This window comes from Heptranchias perlo, chromosome 40, assembly GCF_035084215.1.
Source record: "Heptranchias perlo isolate sHepPer1 chromosome 40, sHepPer1.hap1, whole genome shotgun sequence".
Taxonomy (NCBI): Eukaryota; Metazoa; Chordata; class Chondrichthyes; order Hexanchiformes; family Hexanchidae; genus Heptranchias; species Heptranchias perlo.
The window spans coordinates 269,073-292,921 of record NC_090364.1 but is presented as its reverse complement, the minus strand read 5'-3'; the positions used below and the strand labels follow the sequence as shown (position 1 = coordinate 292,921).

The window sequence follows — 23,849 nt, the reverse complement described above, 5'->3', positions numbered from 1 at the left end:
AGTTTAAGACCCTTGATAGGGAGGGCTATGTAGGGATTTGAACACAAGGATGAGAATCTTAAAATCGAGGCGTTGCATTGCAATGGAACATGTGTGTGAGCTTAATGATTCTTACTACTATTCTGTCCTTGGTACCAGTATGCAACCTTGGAACTCAAGCTTAATCTACTGCCCCTTTTAGGTGCTTCCTGAGTGATCAGAGGCTGGCTGATGCATTTCAATAGGAATCTCTGACCCTGGCCTCAACAGCTGCAGCGGCTAGAGATGGACAACTTCCAGCGTGCCCTGCCTTCTCTCTGCCACATGTGCAGATACCTGAAGGGGGCTATCGTGAGTGACAGCAGCATCATGTACACCCCTTCCTGCCATATCATCATTATTGGATGCTCATGCTGCATGACCAGTGATCAACAGGAAAGCAGACTGAATGGTACCAAACAGATCAGTGAAGTTCTAAGAGATGGTTGCAACTATTCGAGACCAGAAAAGACAACTTTCTCCAATCCGGTGCCCCAGGCCTGCAGTGCTGCAATGTGAGTGTACGAGTGGCGTACCAGCAGTGGACGGGCATGTACAGGCAGTGTACTGACAGCGTACGAGTGGCGTACCAGCAGTGGACGGGATCACCGATCCCCAATTGTTTGCTGCATTTCAGCCCCACATTCTTCATCTTTGGTTATCTGTCCCATAGAAGTGCAGTAAATGGGAGGACCCTCTGGTGCGCCTGGCTAAAACCTCTATCCACTGGTCCAGGATGCAGGAAGGTTGTTCTGACTGTTTGCCGCTCTTCTGAGGCAACCTTGGAAAGAGATCACGTGGTGTTCACTGGTGCACTTGCCTGGTGGGCACTGCAGGATATTGGTTGTATTATCAACCGTGAACATTTCTATTTAACTCACACACAATTTTATTTTGGATGGACTACTTGTATGAGCAGTGCCCTCCTCTTATCAAGGGAACATAGTGTGCTTTAGTTTGGTGGCATTGGGTTGCCCAGTGTTACACAATTGGGCTATTTGTTTATCTCGTTACACCATTGGTCAATCTGAAATAGTCCTGATTAAACCCCATGTGCTGTTTGCTTCTCGTTCACCTTTTGCTGTTTTGACAGGTGAGGCTAGTTAATCTCAGGCTGGATCTGAATAAATTGAGGAGGCTCTAAGCCAAGTCCTGTGCTTTTTTTTTAAACTTACTGTTAGTAGTAATGATGATGGGATCCATAAGGAGATTGGCTGGGTTAATGCTGATTTTCTGTTGCTGTAATTCTCAGCCTGTTGTAGGTAAGAGCCAATCAATACTGTGGTTGAAGAACCTGAACTGAGTTGTGGTTTTTTCTTTATTTTTTTGTTTTTAGGCCCCCCCCCCCCACCTGTTTATAAGGTGGGGTTTAAGGTCTGTTTATGTACAGAAACAACCAAAGCAAACCAATACCAGTGTCAAATTAAGATTTTGTTATTCTGGTCCAGGATGCGCTCCAGCCCCTGCAGTGCCCACCGGTCATGGAAACTGAGTTGTGGTTTGAATCTGTTTACAAGTGATTAATGGAACATTTAAATTGATTGTTTTACTGGTTCCTTAATCATGATTCTGCCTGCTGGTGTGTTGACCTGCAGTATAGTAAGTACTCCAATGTACACTAGGCATATGATCATCTATTAAATCCCCACCTGCCTTGAAACAATATCCTTCGTACATTCTTAAAACTGCTTAACAATAACTTCCTACCTGTCTGCTACTGCTTGGAGCTAGCTGGATGTTTCTCTTTAGTTTGGAGGCTTCTTCCCCTGTAGGAAAAGGCATATAACCTGTGTGGAAAAATGGTGATGTCACCTGACCTAAATAGAACTTCTGGTGGAAAAAGACCAGACCTGAAATACGAGGTGTAGGGAGAGGCTCTGCCTGAGAATCCTTCCTACCTTTTGGTTTTGGCTCAGTGGCTTGCACTCTTTCCTCTGGTCAGAAGGTTCTGGGTTCAAGTTCCACTCTGGAGTCTTGAGCACAAACTCTAGGCTGACTTCTCAGTACTGCATTGTCAGATGCTCTCATTTGGATGAGATGGTAACTGAGGCTCTGCCTGCCCCCTCTGGTGGATGTAAAAGATTCTTTGGCACTATTTGAAGAGCAGGGGTGTTTTCCTGGTGTCCTGGCTAATAGTTACCCTTCCACAAACATCAAAATGGATTATATTGTCACTTAGCTCTGTTTATGGTGGCTGTATTTCCCTACATCATAAGTGACTACACAATGTCAAACGTTCAAGTGTTTTGGGATGTTCTGAGGTTGTAAGAAGTGCTATATAAATACAAGTTTGTCTTTTTTAACCTCTTTCTTTCACTGATGGAGTTGCTGTGTATTTCTAGTAGTTTTTAGCCACTTGGCTGTGGCTGCCTCTCCACCGTGTACACTTAATGTGCTTCTCACCTATCACAATCCAGGTACTTGTTTGGTAGTGGCTCTGCTCTGTGGCTAAAGTGGGATGGTTTGTTGTACAGCTCCTGTCTTGGCAGGGGCAGTACTAGCACTGTTGCTCAATGGTATCTCTGCTTTGATTTAAACTCATGTACTTTTTTTCAGATTACGATATTGTGCCCTACAATGGTGATTTGTCGAGGCTTGCTACACTGGTGTGGCTGCGTCCTGCCCATTGTCTCTTTGAGATGTGGGCTGCACAGAGCGCTGGCCAGGCCACCACTGACCGATCTTCAACAGCCATTATTGTTGAGATTTTGCGAGAAGGTGCGATTGCTCTAAGCTCCTGAAGCATTTCTTTTTCTAAACCTGCACGCTATTGGTAACGACAAACTTGATCACCTTCATTATGCTATACATTGCTGAATGTGCCTTTGTTTCTCTTCCTATGGTCTTTGGCCCCAATGACCTTTTTTGTTTAATTTTCCAGTTTGGAACAAGTACTTTTTATTATTTCTACTTCAGAAATAGAAATGGTGAAGTTTGTTTAATGAACTGAATTCTGTGCAGAATGTATTCCCGGTGCATGCCTATAATTCACCATTCGATGGATTGGGAAGCCTGTGTACAAAAGGAGATGAAACAGATTAGCATCAATGGAGCAAGGGTCCAGAGTTATTTTTTTCATATTGGGATGAGCCTAAGGCTTGAAATTTTGCCCTATAAATGTGGTGCTTGGACCCTTGTATAGCTGAGTTAACTCTAACTTGCTCTTTGACATTTTACTGGCCTATGATTCAGTCTTCCCTCCAAGATTGTGATTAGTGAAGATGGCTTACCTTTAAATGCCCAATAATTAACATGCCAGCACAGTTATAAAAATCCCAGCTTTGACTAACTGATTCAACTTTCTTTAGCAGATAATAGCACTTTTGTTTTGACCCGGAAGTACACTGTACCCCCCTGCAACTACTTCTCTCCTGAACCAGGCAGCAACCCAGCAGAACTTGGCTATCAAATGGGACCCAGCATTGCTTGCAAGAATGGCAGCTGTATTGAAAATGTATTGCCAGGGCAGAGCTTCAGGTGGGTATGACTCCAGCTGAGGAACAAAGTCACATTGTGCAAACTCTACTTAGTCAAAAGACAGATGCAAATTCTCCTGTTGAGTGAAGGCAATGTTGAAGAGTGATCCACTTCTGTTGCAAGCATTTTGGCTTCCTGTCTCCATAGTGGAGAATTGATCTGTTTTCTTGACCAACTTTAATTTTATGAAGCCTGGTTATTCTTTGTTAATTAGTTATTCCTAGGTTGATTTTAGTAATGGACAATTAGCAGAAATATAATCTGGAGGGCAGTGAAATCTAGGTCTTGCCAATAAAGTGGGTCTTTAGTCACCTCCAGTGTCTTTGCAGGGTTCGTTACATCCTTTCTGACTCATCTGCCAAATCCCTAGTGATGACCACATGGTCAGACTCCATCACAACTAGAGGTGAGTTTGACAATTGGTGGATCTACTTTTTGTAATGCATTTTGAATAGAAGTGACTGAATATTCCTTGGGGCTGGTTTCTTCAGTTTTAGATAGTCAATAAGTTGGGTGATATTAAAGGGACACTTAGTGGGTAATTTTAACACCAAACAGGTGGGAGGCTAAAATAACTGCTTTTTGGAGAGGGACCACATCCTGGCTCCCAGGCATGTTTGGATGTGTGCACAACCAACACCATGAAGTCCCACCCCTAGCTTGAAGCAGGTGGGCCATTACTTAAAAGGGCAATGTACCTCATTGAAATAGTTGAGGTATTTTAATTCTTTGTGTATTGCAAAAGTTAAATGAATTTAACCTTGTTTGGGTTTCCCATGACTTCAGATTCATGTCCGGTGAAAGCAGGCAGGAAGAGTCAGATCCATGAGGTGAGTGCCTTTATCGCACTGCTTGTGGGCCTGGAGGAGCAGGATTTCATTCAACAAGCTCACCTGGTGCGACATGACCCTGCGGCTGCCCTGCCCCTTTTCCCTCGGTGCTTTTTTTCTTTGACAGGCTGTTTTGGTGTCCAGGTTCCCCAAGCGAATATCCAGGGACAGGCTGGGTTCCCAGCTCCAAGTTAAAATTTTGCCTTTAATTGTTAAACCTAAAACTGCAAAATCTGAAATTATTTGGGTTCCAAAAACACAGGCAGAAGGAAAGTCTTGCCCAGATCTGGTGTGAAGCCCTCTGCCTCCCTATCCACCCCCCAACTCATGAAACTGGAGCACTTGCTTAACCTTTATTTGCTTTCTCTAGGTGACCCTCCAAACTATCGTTCTATCAATGTTTGGAGTGCTGGGATGCGATCTGGGGCTATGGTTGTGATCACAGTTCTTCTGATGGTGGCACTTTTAATCTTGCTTGCTGGACTTTCTGCTACTGTTAGTCAGCTGGAAATAAACTGATTTTTAATGGACGAGATTAGTAGTGATACTGAAAACAATTAATCCCATGTTTCAGGATTTGATTCCTTTTCAGCCAGTTCAATCTCTGCAACTTTTGCTGTAGAATCTATTTGCTCATGAGATTCAAATATATTGTGATATTAATCTGATTTTGATTCAAGCTTTCTTCTAAAATAAAACCTGTTGGATTGTAACAAATGGCTGTACTGGAGGTTTTTTCCTCCACCATTTATCATAAACCGCCAATCTCTGTTGCCACTTCTATTATGACCCTCCCTTTGTTCTGATAGCTAATTGGATGCAGAAAATACACTTCTGCTCTCTACTAATGCCATCAGTATGATGTGATCTGAACCCAATCCATCATTGTCCTTTGAATCATCATTGTTCCTATGACTGTATTAAGAGTACACTATTCACCACTACAAAGTGGGGTTTCAACGTACAGCTATTGAAAGTTGTCACCATTTTCAGTCCTATTGGCAAAAGATATGATTCCATGAGTGGGTGGTACCAGGGGTTCACCAACTACCTGGTGCTGGGGGCAGGGCAATAGTGAAGCTGCTATTGACTGGAATCAGTGAGCTGCCTCTACCTTATACTCTTGGATGTTTAAAACTAGTAGTTCTATAACCTGTCATGGGAGTAGGGAGAAGGACCTGCTGACTTATGGAGCTGCTGTTTTAAGACTAGCATTATAGTAAATATTGTTCCAGGTGCTAACAGGCTTTATATGGAGCAGTATTATCTAAATATAGGTCTTCTGAATAGAATTGAGATTTATTGTGGCAAAGGCTTGATTGAAATGAATCCAGTGTTCAGCATCCTCTAGGCTGTTTGGAGGTGGATTTTTCTCACTAGTGAAATGCTGCTTTTTTTTTAAGAATTGAATTTTAAGTTAATCAAGTGGAGGATAGTCATGTCAGAATAGACAATGTCAAGTTCCTAGCATGGATTAGAGTCAGGGTAATCTTCCCTGTACACTACCACAATAATTGGATTCATCCAGATTTTCAAACTTTTTTATATGGACATACTGACACTCCCAGAGACCTCTAGAAATATTGTTGCATGTCTTGGAATTACCAACCCTAAATTCTGAGACCATATCAACTACCCAAAGTGAAGCATAAAATTGAGTACATTCAAAAGAGATCAATAGATATTAGAGGGATATGGGGATAGCACAGGAAAATGGTGTTGAGGTAGAAAATCAACCATGATCTTGTTGAATGGCAGAGCAGGCTCAAGGGGCTGGATGGCTTCCTCCTATTCCTTATGTTCTTGCTCCTCCTATTTATGTTCTTGTTAGGGGTAGGAATAGATTAAATGAATGGGTAAAACTGTAGCAAATGGATATCAATGTAGGCAAGTGAGGTCATCTAGTTTGGACCTCAAAAGGATAGATCAGAGTACTTTCAAGCTTTACACCATTTAGAAACAGTGGAGGACTTAGGTGTACATAGATCATTAAAATGTCATGGACAGGTACAGAAAATAATCAAATTCTAAGAATACTGGCCTTTATATCTAGAATCATAAAAACTTAGTGCAGAAAGAGGCCATTTGTCTGTGCCACCTGAAGAGCTATCCAGCCCAATCCCACTTTACAGCTATTGGTCTGTAGCCTTGTAGGTTACAGCACTTCAAGTACCCATCCAAGTACCTTTTGGATGAGTTGAGGGTTTCTACCACCCTTTCAAGCAGAGTTCCAGACCCCCACCACCATCTGGGTGAAAAAAATTCTCCTCTGCTCCCCTCTAATCTTTCTACTAATTACTTTAAATCTATGCCCTCTGGTTATTGACCTCTAAGGGAAATGGGTCCTTTTTATCTAGTCCTTCATAATTTTACACCTCAGCCTATCCAATCTTTCCTTTTATAGCTAAAATTCTCCAGTCCTGGCAACATTCTAGTAAATCTCCTCTGCACCCTCTCTAGTGCAATCGCATCCTTCCTGTAATGCAGTGACCAGAACTGTAAGCAGTACTCCAGCTCTGACCTAACAACTAGTGTTTTATAGAGTTCTAACATAACCTCCATGCTCTTATATTCTATGCCTTGGCTAAAGGAAAGTATCCCATATGCCACCTTATCTACCTGTCCTGCTAGCTTCAAGGATCTGTGGACATGCACTCTGAGGTCCCTTTGTTCCTCTACACCTCATTATCCTCCCATTTATTGTGTACTCCCTTGCCTTCTTTGATCTCCCCAAATGCATTACCTCATACTTCTCTGGATTGAATTCTATTTGCCACTTTTCTGCCCACCTGACTAGTCCAGTGATAGTGAGAAGGAAAGCTGTAGACTGCAGGAAGCTATCAACCACGTGGCCAATTTGTATCATCTGCAAACTTTTTAATCCTGCCCCCTACATTTAAGTCCAAATCATTGATTATAAATACCACAAAATGCAAGGGACCTAGTACTGAGCCCTGCAGAACCCCAAAGGAAACCGTCTTCCAGTCACAAAAACACCTGTCCACCATTACCCTTTGGATCTAACTTGCCACTTTCCCTTGGATCCCATGGACTTTTACTTTTCTGACCAATCTACCATGTGGGACCTTGTCAAAAGCCTTGCTAAAATCCATGTAGGGTACATCAAATGTGCTACCCTTATCGACCCTCCTTGTTACCTCTTCAAAAAATTTAATCAAGTTAGTCAGACACTACTTTCCCTTAACAAATCCATGCTGACTGTCTTTGATTAATCAGTGCCTTTCTAAATGACAATTAATACTGTCCCTCAATTTTTTTCTAGTAATTTGCTCACCACCAAGGTTAGGCTGACTGGCCAGTAAGTACTCAGTCTATCTGTTCTCCCTTTGTACCATTGTTTAAAATGTTGAGGACTAGAATACAAGGGGGTAAGAAGTTATGCTACAGCTATACAAAGCCCTGGTTAGATAACACCTGGAGTACTATGTTCTGTTCTGCGCACCGCACCTTAGGAAGGAAATAATGGCCTTGTAGGTTTACTAGAATGATACTTAGACTCCAAGGGTTAAATTACAAGGAACAATTACACAAACTAGGGTTGTAGTCCCTAGAATTTAGAAGATTAAGGGGTGATTTGATTGAAGTTTAAGATATTAAGGGAAAATGATAGCATAGATAAAGAGAAACTATTTCCGCTGGTTGGGGAGTCTAGGACTAGGGGACATAGCCTAAAAATTAGGGCCAGGAGTGAAGTTAGGAAACACTTCTACACACAAAGGGTGGTAGAAGTTTGGAACTCTCGTCCGTAAACGGTAGTTGATGCTAGCTCAATTGTTAATTTTAAATCTGAGAATAGATTTTTGTTAACCAAAAGTATTAAGGGATATGGCGCTACAGTGGGTGTATGGAGTTAGGTCACAGATCAGCTATGATCTCATTGAATGGCAGAACAGGCTTGTGGGTCTGAATGACCTACTCCTGTTCCTATGTGAGGCCAAACTTGGGTTTCAAATACCTTAAAAAAAATTATTGGAGGAAGGTAATTAAGGGAAGTGTCCAATTGGCTATGTTCCTTTAATCATTAAAGTTAGATTGAAACCCGACCGTTTCTTTTTTTCTGGCAACAAGACCGGAAGAATTTCAGTTTTTTAATGGTTAATTTGTGGCCGTCACGTTGCTAAAACAAATTATACCCACCTACCCCTCGGTTCCATTCCTGTAACTATTATTCCAGTAGCAACTCGATCAAAAATCGATCAGAATTATTGCGAAATCCTCCAGAAATCTCACTCCACAATTGAAAATGAGCGCCGTAGACTGGGTTTTAATGAGGACATCTGATTGACGTGACTATCAGCCAATCACATTGGCAGAAAACAACCGGCCCGCCCTGGGGCAGAGCCTGTGAAGCAAATGCCGCCCCTCGCTTGAAGCTGATTGGTTAGCTATTTGCATGCTGGTGGTGCACTCGGGCCAGTGATTGGTCGCGGGCTCTGTCAGTCATAATGATGAGTTGCTCCTGATTGTCAGTAACAGTGTCGCCCAGTCCCTGCTGTCCAGGACCCACCCGGGCTACAGTGCAACATTGACCAGGACCCACCCGGGCTACAGTGCAACATTGACCAGGACCCACCCGGGCTACAGTGCAACATTGACCAGGACCCACCCGGGCTACAGTGCAACATTGACCAGGACCCACCCGGGCTACAGTGCAACATTGACCAGGACCCACCCGGGCTGCAGTGCAACATTGACCAGGACCCACCCGGGCTGCAGTGCAACATTGACCAGGACCCACCCGGGCTGCAGTGCAACATTGACCAGGACCCACCCGGGCTGCAGTGCAACATTGACCAGGACCCACCCGGGCTGCAGTGCAACATTGACCAGGACCCACCCGGGCTGCAGTGCAACATTGACCAGGACCCACCCGGGCTGCAGTGCAACATTGACCAGGACCCACCCGGGCTGCAGTGCAACATTGACCAGGACCCACCCGGGCTGCAGTGCAACATTGACCAGGACCCACCCGGGCTGCAGTGCAACATTGACCAGGACCCACCCGGGCTGCAGTGCAACATTGACCAGGACTTGGGATCGCACTGTGCGAGGCCAGCCCTGAGTTGTACTCCTACCCCAACCCCAAGCTCCAGGGCTTCTGTTTAGCGCCGCTTCCATTTCTTTCCCATTGTTGTTCTGATGCATTTTGATTACTGTTCCCAGGGACTGTAAGATGTCCGTGTCCGGCAATCTGTCCGTCACCTCACTCAGTCAGCTGGAGGACTTGGAGACGCTGCCCCATGACAATGTGATCCTGGTCGAGGTGGCCTGGGAAGTCGCGAACAAAGGTAAGGAGCCATCCGGAGTAATACTCACCCGGAGTAATACTCACCCTGGGTAATCAATACTCACCCAGAGTAATACTCACCCTGGGTAATCAATACTCACCCGGAGTAATACTCACCCTGGGTAATCAATACTCACCCAGGTCAATACTCACCCTGGGTAATCAATACTCACCCGGAGTAATACTCACCCTGGGTAATCAATACTCACCCAGGTCAATACTCACCCGTGTTACATATAAATGACCTAGACTTGGGTATAGGGAGTACAATTACAAAACTTGGCAATGTAGTAAATAATGTGGAGGATAGTAATAGACAGACTGGTGAAATGGGCAGACACACATGGCAGATGCAATTTAATATGGATAAGTGTGAAGTGATGCACTTTGGGAGGAACAACATGGAGAGGCAGTATAATCTAAATGGTACCATTTTGAGAGGGTGCAAGAGCAGAGGGACCTGTGGCACATATTCACAAATCTTTGAAGTTGGCAGGGAAGGTGATAAGGTGGTTAAGAAAGCATATGGGATACTTGGTTTTGTAAATAGGGGCACTGAATACAAAAACAATGAAGTCATGCTAAAGCTTTACAAATCACTTCTTTAGGCCACAACTGGAATATTATGTTCAATTCTGGGCACCACATTTTAGGAAGGATGTCAAGGCCTTAGAGAGGGTGCAGAGGAGATTTACTAAAATGGTACCAGGGATGAGGGACTTCAGCTATGTGGAGAGATTGGAGCAGCTGTGATTGTTCTCAGAGCAGAGAAAGCTAAGGGAAGATTTGATAGAGGTGCTCAAAATTATGAGGGGTTTTAATAGAGCAAATAGGGAGAAACTGTTTCATCTGGCAAGAGGGTCCGTAACCAGAGGACACAGATTTAAAATAATTGGCAAAAGAACTAGAGGGGAAATGAGGAGAAATGTCACACAGAGAGATGTTAAGATCTGGAACACATTACCTGAAAGAGTGGTGGAAACAAATTCCATAGGAACTTTTAAAAGGCCATTAGATATTGAACATTGAAGTGGACTAATTTGCACAGTTATAGGGAAAAAGCTGGGGTGTGGGACTAAATTGGATAGCTCCTTCAAAGAGCTGGCACAGACACGACGGGCCGAATGGGCTCCTGTGCTGTAAGAGTCTACGATTACGCTCGCCTGGGGCCAAGCTCGCCCGCCCGCTCGCCCGGGGATACGCTCGCCCGCTCGCCCGGGGCAACGCTCGCCCGCTCGCCCGGGGCAACGCTCGCCCGCTCGCCCGGGGCAACGCTCGCCCGCTCGCCCGGGGCAACACTCAGAGATAGTCTAACTGTTCCCAGGTCTATCTCGTTTTAGTTGGAGGCATCTACACTGTGATTCAAACCAAGGCGAAGATCACAACTGATGAATGGGGCGAGAACTATATGATGATGGGTCCGTACTTTGAGCACAATGTCAGGACACAGGTGGAGCTGGTGGAACCGCAGAACCCTGCTATCAAGCGAACCATCGACTCGATGAACTCCAAAGGCAGTAAGGTATCACACTGGGAGAGGTGTGAAACTATAACTCACAATGGGTTTAATCAAATTAGACAATGAGATTTAGAACTTCCATTCACATCTCCATTCAATACTAACAGCAAAAAAATCAATAGAAATTGTAATTTATTATAAATAACACCAGTTTCTCTAGTTCCCCATAACTAAAGCCTCTCATCCTTGTTATCACCTTGATGAATCTCTTCTACCCTCTGTGGCCTTGACATCCTTGCTAAAGGCGTCCAAAATAGGACCCAGTATTCTAACTGCAACTCGACTAATGATTTGCTTTTGTGCTCTATTCCCCTATTTGGAAAACCCAGGATCCCATATGGATTTTTTTTTACAGCTTTATCAATTTCACTTTTAAAGATTTGTGGTGGAGGTTGGTGATGGATAGGATATGGGTCGAAACTTAGTACAGGGTCGGATAGTAAACCAAGGTTCCACGCTTGTGAGTGGCCAGGGAGGGGATCAATCAGGGGTAAAGATACCAGTTTTGAATCAATTTTAAGTTGGAGAAAGATCTGTTCATCTACGACTTAACGCCAGACAAGTATCACTTCACATCTTTAGAATGTCCCAAAGCACTTCGCAGCCAATAAATTATTTTTGAAGTGCAGTCGCTGTTGTTATCTAGACAAAAATAACTTCCAATTTGCACACCACAAGGTCTGACAAACAGCAATGAGATAAATGACCAGGTAATCTGTTTTGGTGGTTTTGGCTGAGGGATAAGTGTTGGCTAGTTCACCAGGATAACTCCTTGCTCTTTGAAAAAGTCCCGTGGGATCCCAAGGGCAGAAGGAGCCTCGGTTTAACGTCTCATCCAAAAGATGGCACCTCTGACAGTGCAGCACTCCCTCAGTACTGCCCTAAAGTATCAGCCTGGATTATGTGTTTAATTCCTGGACCGGGGTTTGAACTCTCAATCTTCTGACTCAGAGGCCAGTGCCAGCATTGAGCCAAGCTGAAACTTATTTCCCTAGAGGATATAAGATCAACTTGGACAGAGATGTACTGAATCTTCACGCTGCACCAAAATAATCAAATATGTTTTAAAATATTTGTCTGCAGGTGTACTTTGGGCGGTGGTTGATTGAGGGAAATCCTTGTGTTATCCTGTTCGATGTTGGAGCTGCAGCCTGGAGCTTGGACCGTTGGAAAGCGGAATTGTGGGAGTGTTGCTCTATCGGGATCCCCTGGTATGACCGAGAGGCAAATGATGCTGTTTTGTTTGGTTTTCTCATCACCTGGTTCCTAGGAGAGGTAGGTGAATGTCATGTGGGATCGCTCATGGTTTTGGTCTTTCGCACCATCTTTTGTAAAGTAGGTGTAATGTACCTGAACTTCCAAAAGACCTATGATAAAATTCCATATGAAAGGCTGATACACAAGGTCAAGCCAGTGAGTCTCCCAGGTAAAAGTTGGAGGTAAATAAGGAAATGGTGAAAAAGAGGCTGTGGATACCAGTTAGGGGAATGAAGTTGGGCTGGGGAGGCGTGCTGGGTAGACTGCCCAGGGCTGGGGAGGCGTGCTGGGTAGACTGCCCAGGGTTTGGTGCTAGTGCCCCTACTGTTTCTAATCTACATAACATCTTCAAAGTGATATGACACTAATCAAAGTACCAAGCCTGTCTGGGGTGGTGATTTTGATTGACAGCTGAATGTCAGATCTCTGAGAAGGAACAGGGTCAATGATTGGCTGTAGTCCTTTGATTGACAGCTGTGTGGCCAGAAGCCTCTGATTGTGGGTTTATTTACAGTTGCTAAAGCCAAACCAATCAATGTAGAGTTTGCTGGCAGCTGGAGATCTGGGTTAGTTTCAATCTGTGGTTGTATTTCACCATGTAAAAAGCGAGCAAACATTTTCAGGGATCTAGTTACGTTGAAAAATAGCTCAGAGATGTTTCTTGATTTGATGTATTATGATGGATAAGCAGTGTTGTACATTATTGTAAATACCCTGCTTTGCACTGAGTACTGACTATTTACCTTAAATAAATTTGTTGGTTTGTATCCTGAGTCTTGGTCTGATAGACTGTTCAGACAACATGAGGTGCATGTGGTATTAAGGGTTATGGAACCAAGGCGTGTAAATTGAGTTAAGATACAGATCAGCCATGATCCAATTAAATGGTGGAACAGGCTCGAGCGACTGAATGGCCTTCTATTTTTCCTATGGTACATTCCACTGAGCTGGTGAACATTGGCAAGGTTTCTTGCTATTGTTCACCTGGATATTGGACAGGTAAATAGGGGCCACAAGATCTGCTTACGGGAGCTCCTGGTGATGCTGAACCCACGTAGAATATCTTGCATAAAACTCATAAACAACAGGGAGGTTAGAAGAAATGTTTATATAATAAGCTATTAGAATATGGATAAATGACTACAGTGGCTATTGCAGAGCTGATTCAATCACCATATTTCTGAGGATATGAGCAGTTGCAGAAAAATACTAAAGGGCATAGAAAAAGAGCAGGAAAATGGTCCTTGAGTTGATAGCTTGGGTTTAGAGCTCGCTGTGAGCTCGGTTTGCTGAAATAGACTCCTGTGCTTACATATCTTTGACTCTATTTACCCAATCTGCACCCTGCATGTGCTGGAAATGATTGAGACATGCATATAAGACCATAAGAGATAAGAGCAGGAGTAGGCCATTCAGCCCCTCGAGCCTGCTCCGCCATTAAATGAGATCATGGCTAATCTAATTTTTACCTCAACTCCACTTTCCCGCCCTTTCCCCATATCCTTTGACTCCCTTGCTGATCAAAAATTTGTCTAACTCAGCCTTGAATGTATTCAATGACTCAGCCTCCACAACATTTTGGGGTAAAGAATTCCAAAGATTCACAACCCTCTGGGAGAAGAAATTTCTCCTCATTTCCATCTTAAACGGGTGACCCCTTATTCTGAGATGATTCCCCCATGAGGGGTAACATCCTCTCAGCATCTACCCTAATGAGTCCCCTCAGAATCTTGTATGTTTCAATAAGATCTCCTCTCATTCTTCTAAACTCCAATGAGTATAGACCCAACCTGTTCAATCTTTCCTCATAAGACAACCCTTCCATACCCGGAATCAACCTAGTCAGGTATTATATGGCATGAGCCATATAATACCTGACAGGAGTGAATTATTCCCATTTATCTGCTGGGTGCTAACACTGAGACGTACACATGATATATATAGAACTTGATGAGATTGAATATTTAGAAAGCTACATTCTCTGCCTGTCTAATCAGGTTTTTTTTCCTGTTTAGTTTGTTGCTCAATGTGAGGGGAACTGCCCATTTATCGTCACCCACTTCCATGAATGGCTGTCTGGTATCGGTCTGATTATGTGCAGAAACCGCAAGCTTCCTGTAGCCACAATCTTTACCACACATGCCACCTTATTAGGACGCTACCTCTGTGCTGGAAACGTCGACTTCTACAACAATCTTGCACATGTGCGTATATATCCTTCTCAGTTTATTTAGTTAGGGTCAGCTGTAAAGTTTTCCAAATATCCTTAAGCACAAAATGCCTCTTTGGTTTAAGTGGTTTTAAATGTAGAAAGATAGAAGTTCTAGCACAGGATGAGGCCATTCTGTTGCCTGCACTGAATTTAGCCTCCTCTCAAGGGCTGATTTTACAACAACAACTTGCATTTATATAGCACCTTTAACATAGTAAAAAGCCCCAAGGTGTTTCACAGGAGCATTATCAAACAAAATTTGACACCGAGCCACATAAGGAGGTATTAGTACAGGTGACCAAAAGCTTGGTGAAAGAGGTAGGTTTTAAGGAGCATCTTAAAGGAAGAGAGAGAGGCAGAGAGATTTAGGGAGGGCATTCCAGAGCTTAGGGCCCAGGCAGCTGAAGGCACGGCCATCAATGGAGGGGCAATTAAAATCGGGGATGCGCAAGAGGCAAGAATTGGAGGAGTGCAGAGATCTCGGAGGGTTGTCGGGCTGGAGAAGGTAACAGAGATAGGGAGGGGCGAGGCCATGGAATGATTTGAAAACAAGGATGAGAATTTTAAAATCGAGGCATTCCCTGACCGGAAGCCAATGTAGGCCAGAGAGCACAGGGATGATGGGCGAATGAGACTTAGTGCGAGTTAGGATACGGACAGCAGAGTTTTGGAACAGCTCAAGTTAATGGAGGGTGAAAGATGGAAGGCCAGCCAAGAGAACATTGGAATAGTCCAGTCTAGAGGCATCAAAGGCATGGATGAGGGTTTCAGCAGCAGATAGGAACAGGAGTAGGCCATTCAGCCCCTTGTGCCTGCTCCGCCATTTGATAAGATCATGGCTGATCTGTGATCTAACTCCATATACCTGCCTTTGACCCATATCCCTTAGTACCTTTTGGTTGCCAAAAAGCTATCTATCTCAGATTTAAATTTAGCAATTGAGCTAGTATCAATTGCCGCTTGCGGAAGAGAGTTCCAAACTTCTACCACCCTTTGTGTGTAGAAATGTTTTCTGATTTCGCTCCTGAAAGGTCTGGCTCTAATTTTTAGACTGTGCCCCCTACTCCGAGAATCCCCAACCAGCGGAAATAGTTTCTCTCTATCCACCCTATCTGTTCCCCTTAATACCTTATAAACTTCGATCAGATCACCCCTTAACCTTCTAAACTCTAGAGAATACAACCCCAATTTGTGTAATCTCTCCTCGTAACTTAACCCTTGAAGTCCGGGTATCATTCTAGTAAACCTATGCTGCACTCCCTCCAAGGCCAGTATGTCCTTCCGAAGGTGCGGTGCCCAGAACTGCTCACAGTACTCCAGGTGCGGTCTAACCAGGGTTTTGTATAGCTGCAGCATAACTTCTGCCCCCTTGTACTCTAGTCCTCCAGATATAAAGGCCAGCATTTCATTAGCCTTATTGATTATTTTCTGCACCTGTTCATGAAATTTCAATGATCTATGTACCTGAACCCCCAGGTCCCTTTGGACATCCACAGTTTTTAACTTTTTACCATTTAGAAAGTACCCTGTTCTATCCTTTTTTGATCCAAAGTGGATGACCTCACATGTCTACATTGAATTCCATTTGCCACAGTTTTGCCCATTCATCTAATCGATCAATATCGCTTTGTAAATTTATGTTTCCATCTACACTGCTTACAATGCCACCAATCTTTGTGTCATCGGCAAACTTAGATAAGAGACTTTCTATGCCTTCATCTAAGTCGTTAATAAATATTGTGAATAATTGAGGCTCCAAGACAGATCCCTGCGGGACTCCACTGGTCACATCCTGCCAATGTGAGTACCTACCCGTTATCCCTACTCTCTGTCGCCTTTCGCTCAGCCTACTTCATAACCAAGTCTGTACTTTTCCCTCGATTCCATGGGTTTCTATCTCTTATGTGGGACCTTATCAAATGCCTTCTGGAAGTCCATATAAATAACATCCATTGACATTCCCCTGTCCACTACTTCAGTCACCTCTTCAAAAAATTCAATCAGGTTTGTCAGGTACGACCTACCTTTCACAAATCCATGCTGGCTCTCTCTGATTAACTGAAAATTCTCAAGATGTTTAGTCACCCTATCCTTAATTGTAGACTCCAGCATTTTCCCCGCAATAGATGTTAGGCTAACTGGTCTATAATTCCCTGGTTTCCCTCTCTCTCCTTTCTTAAAAAGCGGAGTGACATGTGCAATTTTCCAATCCAGAGGGACAGTTCCTGAATCTAGAGAACTTTGAAAGATTATAGTTAGGGCCTCTGCAATGTGCTCACCTACTTCCCTTAAAACCCTGGGATGGAAACCATCTGGTCCTGGGGATTTGTCACTCTTTAGTGCTATTATTTTCTTCATTACTGTTTCTTTACTTATATTAATTTTATTGAGTCCCTGTCCCCGATTCAATATTAGTTTTCTTGGGATTTCCGGCATGCTATCCTCTTTTTCAACTGTAAATACTGACGCAAAGTAATTGTTCAACATGTCCGCCATTTCCCCATTGTCAATGACAATATCCCCACTTTCAGTTTTTAAGAGGCCAACACTGCTCCTGACCACCCTCTTTTTCCTAATATAACTATAAAAGTTCTTTGTACTGGTTTTGATATCCCTTGCAAGTTTCTTTTCATACTCTCTTTTTGTAGCTCTTACTATCTGTTTTGTGACCCTTTGTTGATCTTTGTATCTTTCCCATTTGCCAGGATCTGTGCCATTTTTTGCCTTTTTGTATGCCCTTTCCTTATGTCTTATAATGTCCCTTACCTCTTTAGTTGACCATGGCTGTTTTTTTTTGGCAAGTAGAGTTCTTGCCCCTCTGGTATAAACCGATTCTGTATCACGTTAAATGTTTCTTTAAACATTTCCCACTGATCATCAGTCGTTTTACCCATTAACAGATTTGCCCAGTTTACTGTGGACAGTCTCTGTCTCATCCCATTCAAGTCGGTCTTACCCAAATCTAGAATCTTAGCATCTGATTCACTTTTTTCCCTTTCAAACACTACATTGAACTCGATCATGTTATGATCGCTATTGGATAGATGTTCACGCACAGTTAAGCCGTTAATTAAATCTGGTTCATTACTAAATCTAGTATGGCTTGCCCCCTTGTTGCCTCTAGGACATACTGCTGTAGAAAACTATCCCGGATGCACTCAAGAAATTCACTACCTTTCTGACAGTTGCTAGTCTGCTTTCCCCAATCTATGTGAAGGTTAAAGTCCCCCATTAAGACCACTATGCCTTTGTTACACGCTTGTCTAATCTCTGCATTTATACAATCTAGCACTTCAGAGCTGCTGCCAGGGCTCCTATATACAACTCTTACTATAGTCTTAGATCCTTTCCTATTTCTCAATTCAACTCATAAGATCTCTGTTGGCTGCTTACCTCTCGTTATATCCTCCTTTATCATTGAAGTGATTTCATCTCTAATCATTAAGGCTACTCCTCTCCCTCTTCCATTTTCCCTATCTCTCCTGTGGACCTTATATCCCGGTATATTTAGTTCCCAATGCTGACCATCCTGCAGCCATGTCTCAGTAATAGCTATCATGTCATACTCTCCTATTTGAATTTGAACCTGTAGTTCATTTAATTTATTCCTTATTCTGTGCATTTGTACATAGAACTCTTAGTTGGGCCACACACCCTAGCCTGACCTTCACTTTGTTGCTGGGTTAATCGCCTTACGCCTTCTAGTTTTCACTTTATCTGTAGTGTCTAAAGTACACTTTCTTTCTGCTGCTCTGCGCTTTTCCCTTTCACTTGTTCTTGAACAACTGTTTGTACTATTTGTATTGTAAATGTCCTCTGGGTCTTCCCCTCTCTTGCTGCTCTCAACTTTACTCCCTTCTGACTCCCCGCTAAGGTTCCCATCCCCCTGCCACTCTAGTTTAAACCTTCCCCAACAGCACTAGCAAACATCCCCGCGAGGACATTTGTCCCGGTCCTGCTCGGGTGTAACCCGTCCCGCTTGTACAGGTCCCACCTTCCCCAGAACCGGTCCCAATGTCCCAGGAATCTAAATCCCTCCCTCCTACACCATCCCTGCAGCCACGCATTCATCTGATCTATTCTCCTGTTCCTATACTCACTAGCACGTGGCACTGGTAGTAGTCCTGAGATCACTACCTTTGAAGTCCTGCTTTTTAATTTATCTCCTAACTCCTTAAATTCACCTTGCAGGACCTCATCCCTTTTTTTACCTATAAGCTGAGGCAGGAGCGGAGATGGGCGGTGTTACGGAGATGGAAGTAGGCGGTCTCGGTGATGGAGAGGATATGGGGTTGGACGCTCATCTCAGAGTCAAATAGGATGCCAAGGTTGCGAACAATCTGGATCAGCCTCAGACAATGGCCAGTGAGAGGGATGGAGTCGGTAGCTGGGGAACAGAGTTTGCGGCGGGGACCAAAGACAATGGCTTCGATCTTCCCAATATTTAGTTGGAGGAAGTTTTTGCTCATCCAGTACTGGATGTCGGACAAGCAGTGTAACAAATGAGAGATAGTGGAGGGGTCGAGAGAGGTGGTTGTGAAGTTTCTCCTACTCCCCTTCTTTATATCTGCACCTGGGATTTCTCAGGAGTTCTCCCCAGTGAATCGCTGGGAGACAGGCCATAAACAGCATTTACACTGTTGTTTTGGGGGTTCCACGATCTCCTGCCGAAGTTATGACAAGAGATCGGGATATGCTCGTGGAAATTCAGGGCCCTCGTGTTTCTATTGCAATCAGCCTTTGAGTTCCCTACCAATAGAAATAATCTAATTATGTGTATCTGTTCAAATACTTCCACCAAAGCCCCATCAATCTACTCATTTGAGAATATAACATTCTCGCCTATCATTGTAACTCAGGCACTTATCTCTATAATCCTGGTAAATCTAGGAACATAGGATCAGGAGTAGGCCATTCAGCCCCTCATGCCTGCTCCGCCATTTGATAAGATCATGGCTGATCAGTGATCTAACTCCATATACCCGCCTTTGGCCCATATCCCTTAATACCTTTGGTTGCCAAAAAGCTATCTATCTCAGATTTAAATTTAGCAATTGAGCTAGTATCAATTGCCATTTGTGGAAGAGAGTTCCAAACTTCTACAACCCTTTGTGTGTCGAAGTCTTCCTATGTTGCACTTTCTCCAACTATTACATTCCTTCAAAAGTAAGGAGTCTACATCTGCTTTGTTTGTATAGAGTCATTATGACTTTGCTTTTTTATTCGCTTGCTCTCAATATGAATCATAAAATCTCATTTGCCTTCTTAGTGGCTTTTTATTTAACCAGTGGACCCACTTTTAAAGATTTATGTATCTGCATTATCAAGCTTTTATATCCAGCCTTTATCTCTAAATCCAGAATTTTATTTATAGATTAAAAAACAAAAGTGTTTCATACACCAATCCTTGGAGCATTCTCCTAGCTGTCAGCTGCCAGTCTAAGAAGCGTCCATTAATCCTAGCCTTTTGCTGTCTCCTTTCAGCCATCTCTCTATCTCTTCCACCACAGTCCCTTTTATGCCATGAACTCTCATCTTCTCAACCAATTTCTAATGCAAAACTTTATCAAATGTCTTCTGGAAATTCATCTAAACCACTTCTACTGCATCTCCTTGTCTATACATTGTTATTCTCTCTAAATATTCTATCATATTAGTCATACATGACTTATCCTTCACAAATCCATGCCAGTTATATCAGATCAATCCATGCCCATGTAGGTATTCTTTTATCTTATCTCTAATTACAGTTGAGTAATTTTCATATTAATAACCTGTCAGTAATTGCCCAGTTTATCCATTTCCCCTTTTTGAACAGATGTGTAACATTTGCCTCCCTTTTGACTCTAGTAAATTTCTAAAAATGGTTACTCCTTCTACTACTTCCATCACCTCATTCGGTGATCAGGAGTGCACGTCATACGGTTTTGGAGCTTTATCAATTTTTAGGACTCTCAGCCCCATAGGATCAGAATCCTTGATGCATCTGTTGGTTGCCTTTCTACTTTCTCGTTCACAAACGTGGGAAGATTTCCTTCACACTTTCCTGTAAATACTGAAGCAAACAACTCTGGACTCCCACTGGAGTTGCAGCAGGAGTCCATTAGAACCCTTGAGGAAATTCAGGGCCATGGAAGCCATGTCTCCACTTTAAGGAACCCGCTGGCTCTCAGTTATCAGGCGTTTGGAGACTGCTGGGACCCATGTGAAGGTGATACTGATGGTCTCTGTTTCAGTTTGATGTAGACCGTGAGGCAGGAGAGAGGCAGATCTACCATCGATACTGCATGGAGCGTGCTGCTGTTCACTGTACTCACATCTTTACTACAGTGTCACAAATCACAGCGGTGGAGGCAGAACATCTACTCAAATGCAAACCCGGTGAGTCAAACTGAGTTACCTCTAATTGATTAGGGGAACGTCTGACATATCTTTAAATTATCTCAATTACAGGCTGTGTTACTGCCATATAATACAAGGGCCCTGTTATCATCCTGTGTGAATCCCTGTCCTATAGCATCAAGACAGCCCTAACCAAAGCCACAAACAATATTCTCTGTGACTGTGGTGCATTATCCTCCCTCGTCTTCCTCCACCTATCTGTAGGCTTTGACACAGTTGACCACATCATCCTCCTCCAACGCCTTTCCTTCATTCTCCAGCTCCATTCGACTGTCTTCACTTGGTTCTACTCTTACCTATCCAATTGTAGCCAGAGCATCTCTAGCATTGGCTTTTCCTCCCACTATCATATTTGGAGTCCCCCAAAGATCCATCCATGACTCCCTGCTCTTCCTCATGAGAATGAACAGGTAATGAGCCTGGAGATTGTGTTAATCGATCGCATCTGTGTGGTATGTAAGAGCCCCATTGCAGGTTGATCCCAGAGCACAGGTTGGTCCAGGTGCGCTGGGTGAAAGCAATAAGCTGTGGAGTCAAAGCTGTAAATGCATGCACAGAATCTGTGACCTTGAATTGTGAAGGTCCATCGCGGGATTGCTAAGGTAACAATTACTCTCACAGTTAATTATTCCTCCGAGTTCCCCTTCTCTCCGTATTTAGTTCTATTTTTTTTCCACAGATGTAGTGACTCCAAATGGACTGAATTTGAAGAAATTCTCAGCAATGCATGAGTTCCAGAACTTACACTCCAAGAGCAAAATGCGGATTCAGGAGTTTATCAGAGGCCATTTCTATGGGTAAGACCAGGAGCTGGATCTTTAGTCAGACTGATATCATAATATCACTGACATATAATATATGTGTAGAGTCCTAGAGACAAAGTGACCATTCACTTGTTAGTGGTCGTGCTAACTCTACATGGCAGCCATTTCCTGCTCTTTCCCCATATCTTTTAATACTTTTCTCTCCATGTATTTATTTCATTCTCTCTGAAATTGCCATTGTGGTAATGTATTCCATATTCTAATACTGTGTGAAAAATTCTAACCTCCCACTATATTCTGAGTACTGATCTAGGTTTATGCCCCTTGTTACCAAGGGAAATAATCTTTCACTATTTACCCTCTCAAACGCTTTCATAATTTTGAAAACTTCAATTACATCCTCCTTCCCTTCTCTGCGGCAGTGTATACAGCCCTAATTCTTCATAACTGCACCCTCTCATCCCTGCTAACATCCCAGTGAATCTACCTTGCACCTTTCTCATGGCTCCAATATGTTCTCTGCAGTGGGTTGGCCAAAATTATACGGAAGATGGATTTGAAAACCTGAAATTAAAACAGGAGTAGCTGGAAAAATAGGATAGAGACACTGGCCCAGAAAAGAGAATTAAAGCAGGGGAGCCCCAAAAGTGCAGCCCTCATGCTGGGCCTCCATGATCTAGACTTCCAATCCATCTTTTCATCTCTTCCTTGGGTTTGCCTCTTTGTTTTTAATGTCCAATGTGAAAATAATCTCATCATCTATCAGTCTTGGGTCACAGGTCATTCCCACCAGGACTCCCTTTTTTTTTCTCTCCCTTTTTTCTGATTCTATTAAAATGCTTGTTCATTTTTCATTTTCTCATTTCTAATGAAGGGATGTCCACCTGTTTTCCTCACAGATGCGGACTGATCTTTGTATTTCAAGCATTGATTGTTTTTGTTTCAGATTTTTAATAGGAGCTATGGCTCCTCCCCAGTAGTCTCCCCGCCCTAGATTTGTACATTTTAGGATTACCTAATCTGTATTTGGAACACACTGACTAACTGTAACTAGGAGGAGATGGTGAATGGATTCAACCACATTGTGCAGGCTGCCCACAACAAAGGGAGTTGGGAGCCCACCACTGAAGGGGACAATGGAGGAACTCAAAAGAATGAAGAGGATATTGTTTCCTGGTTTGGATTAGGTGCTAATAAAATCAATCCTAAAATGATTGGGTATTAAATTTTTTAAAGTTTACACCTCGTTTCTTTCTAGTCATTTGGATTTTGACCTGGATAAGACCGTGTACTTCTTCATTGCTGGACGCTACGAGTTCACCAACAAAGGAGCTGATGTATTCCTGGAGGCATTGGCTCGTCTCAACTATCTCCTCCGGGTAAAACAATCTTTCTGTTTCCGTATTTTAAACTTAGATTCTGAATGTATTATTTTTCCTGCAGGTGGCAGTGGTGTTACATCAGCAGGAAACTGTGCTTCAAGGAGCCTCTGTTAGTAGCTGACGTCGCTCCAGAGGCTCTGTCACCAGATGATTGGAGGAGCGCGTGGATCTGTCATCAGGTGATTGGAGGACAGCAGCTCTGTCACCTGGTGATTTGGCGGGAGTGAGGATCTGTCACCGGGTGATTGGGGGGGGGAGTGAGGATCTGTCACCGGGTGATTGGGGGGGGGAGCGAGGATCTGTCACCGGGTGATTGGGGGGGGAGTGAGGATCTGTCACCGGGTGATTGGGGGGGAGCGAGGATCTGTCACCGGGTGATTGGGGGGGAGCGAGGATCTGTCACCCGGGTGATTGGGGGGGGGAGCGAGGATCTATTACCTGGTGATTGGGGGGGAGCGAGGATTTGTCACCAGGTGATTTGGGGGGGGGGGAGCGAGGATCTGTCACCCGGGTGATTGGGGGGGAGCGAGGATCTGTCACCAGGTGACTGGGGGAGTAACTCCAGCAGATCTTGTCAGTGGTTCATTTCCTCGTGTAATTAATTGTGTGATTTTAGGAAGTTTTGTTCTTAAAGACAATTTACCAGTTACAGAAAGGGTGACCCAGGGAAAGGCTATGAC

At 43.6% G+C, this 23,849-nt stretch overlaps 1 protein-coding gene across 1 annotated transcript in view; it reads left to right on the top strand.

The window, feature by feature from the left end:
• Positions 1-1,164: 1,164 nt before the first annotated feature.
• Positions 1,165-23,849, top strand: part of LOC137305441 (glycogen [starch] synthase, muscle-like) — a 62,859-nt gene continuing 40,174 nt past the window's right edge. The window contains exons 1-10 of the mRNA XM_067974261.1: positions 1,165-1,280; positions 2,575-2,736; positions 3,327-3,495; positions 9,510-9,634; positions 10,974-11,155; positions 12,236-12,442; positions 14,443-14,613; positions 20,858-21,002; positions 21,703-21,820; positions 23,046-23,166. Coding sequence (XP_067830362.1) covers positions 1,205-1,280; positions 2,575-2,736; positions 3,327-3,495; positions 9,510-9,634; positions 10,974-11,155; positions 12,236-12,442; positions 14,443-14,613; positions 20,858-21,002; positions 21,703-21,820; positions 23,046-23,166 — 1,476 coding nt within the window. The 5' untranslated portion in view covers positions 1,165-1,204. The remainder of the gene's footprint in view (positions 1,281-2,574; positions 2,737-3,326; positions 3,496-9,509; positions 9,635-10,973; positions 11,156-12,235; positions 12,443-14,442; positions 14,614-20,857; positions 21,003-21,702; positions 21,821-23,045; positions 23,167-23,849) is intronic.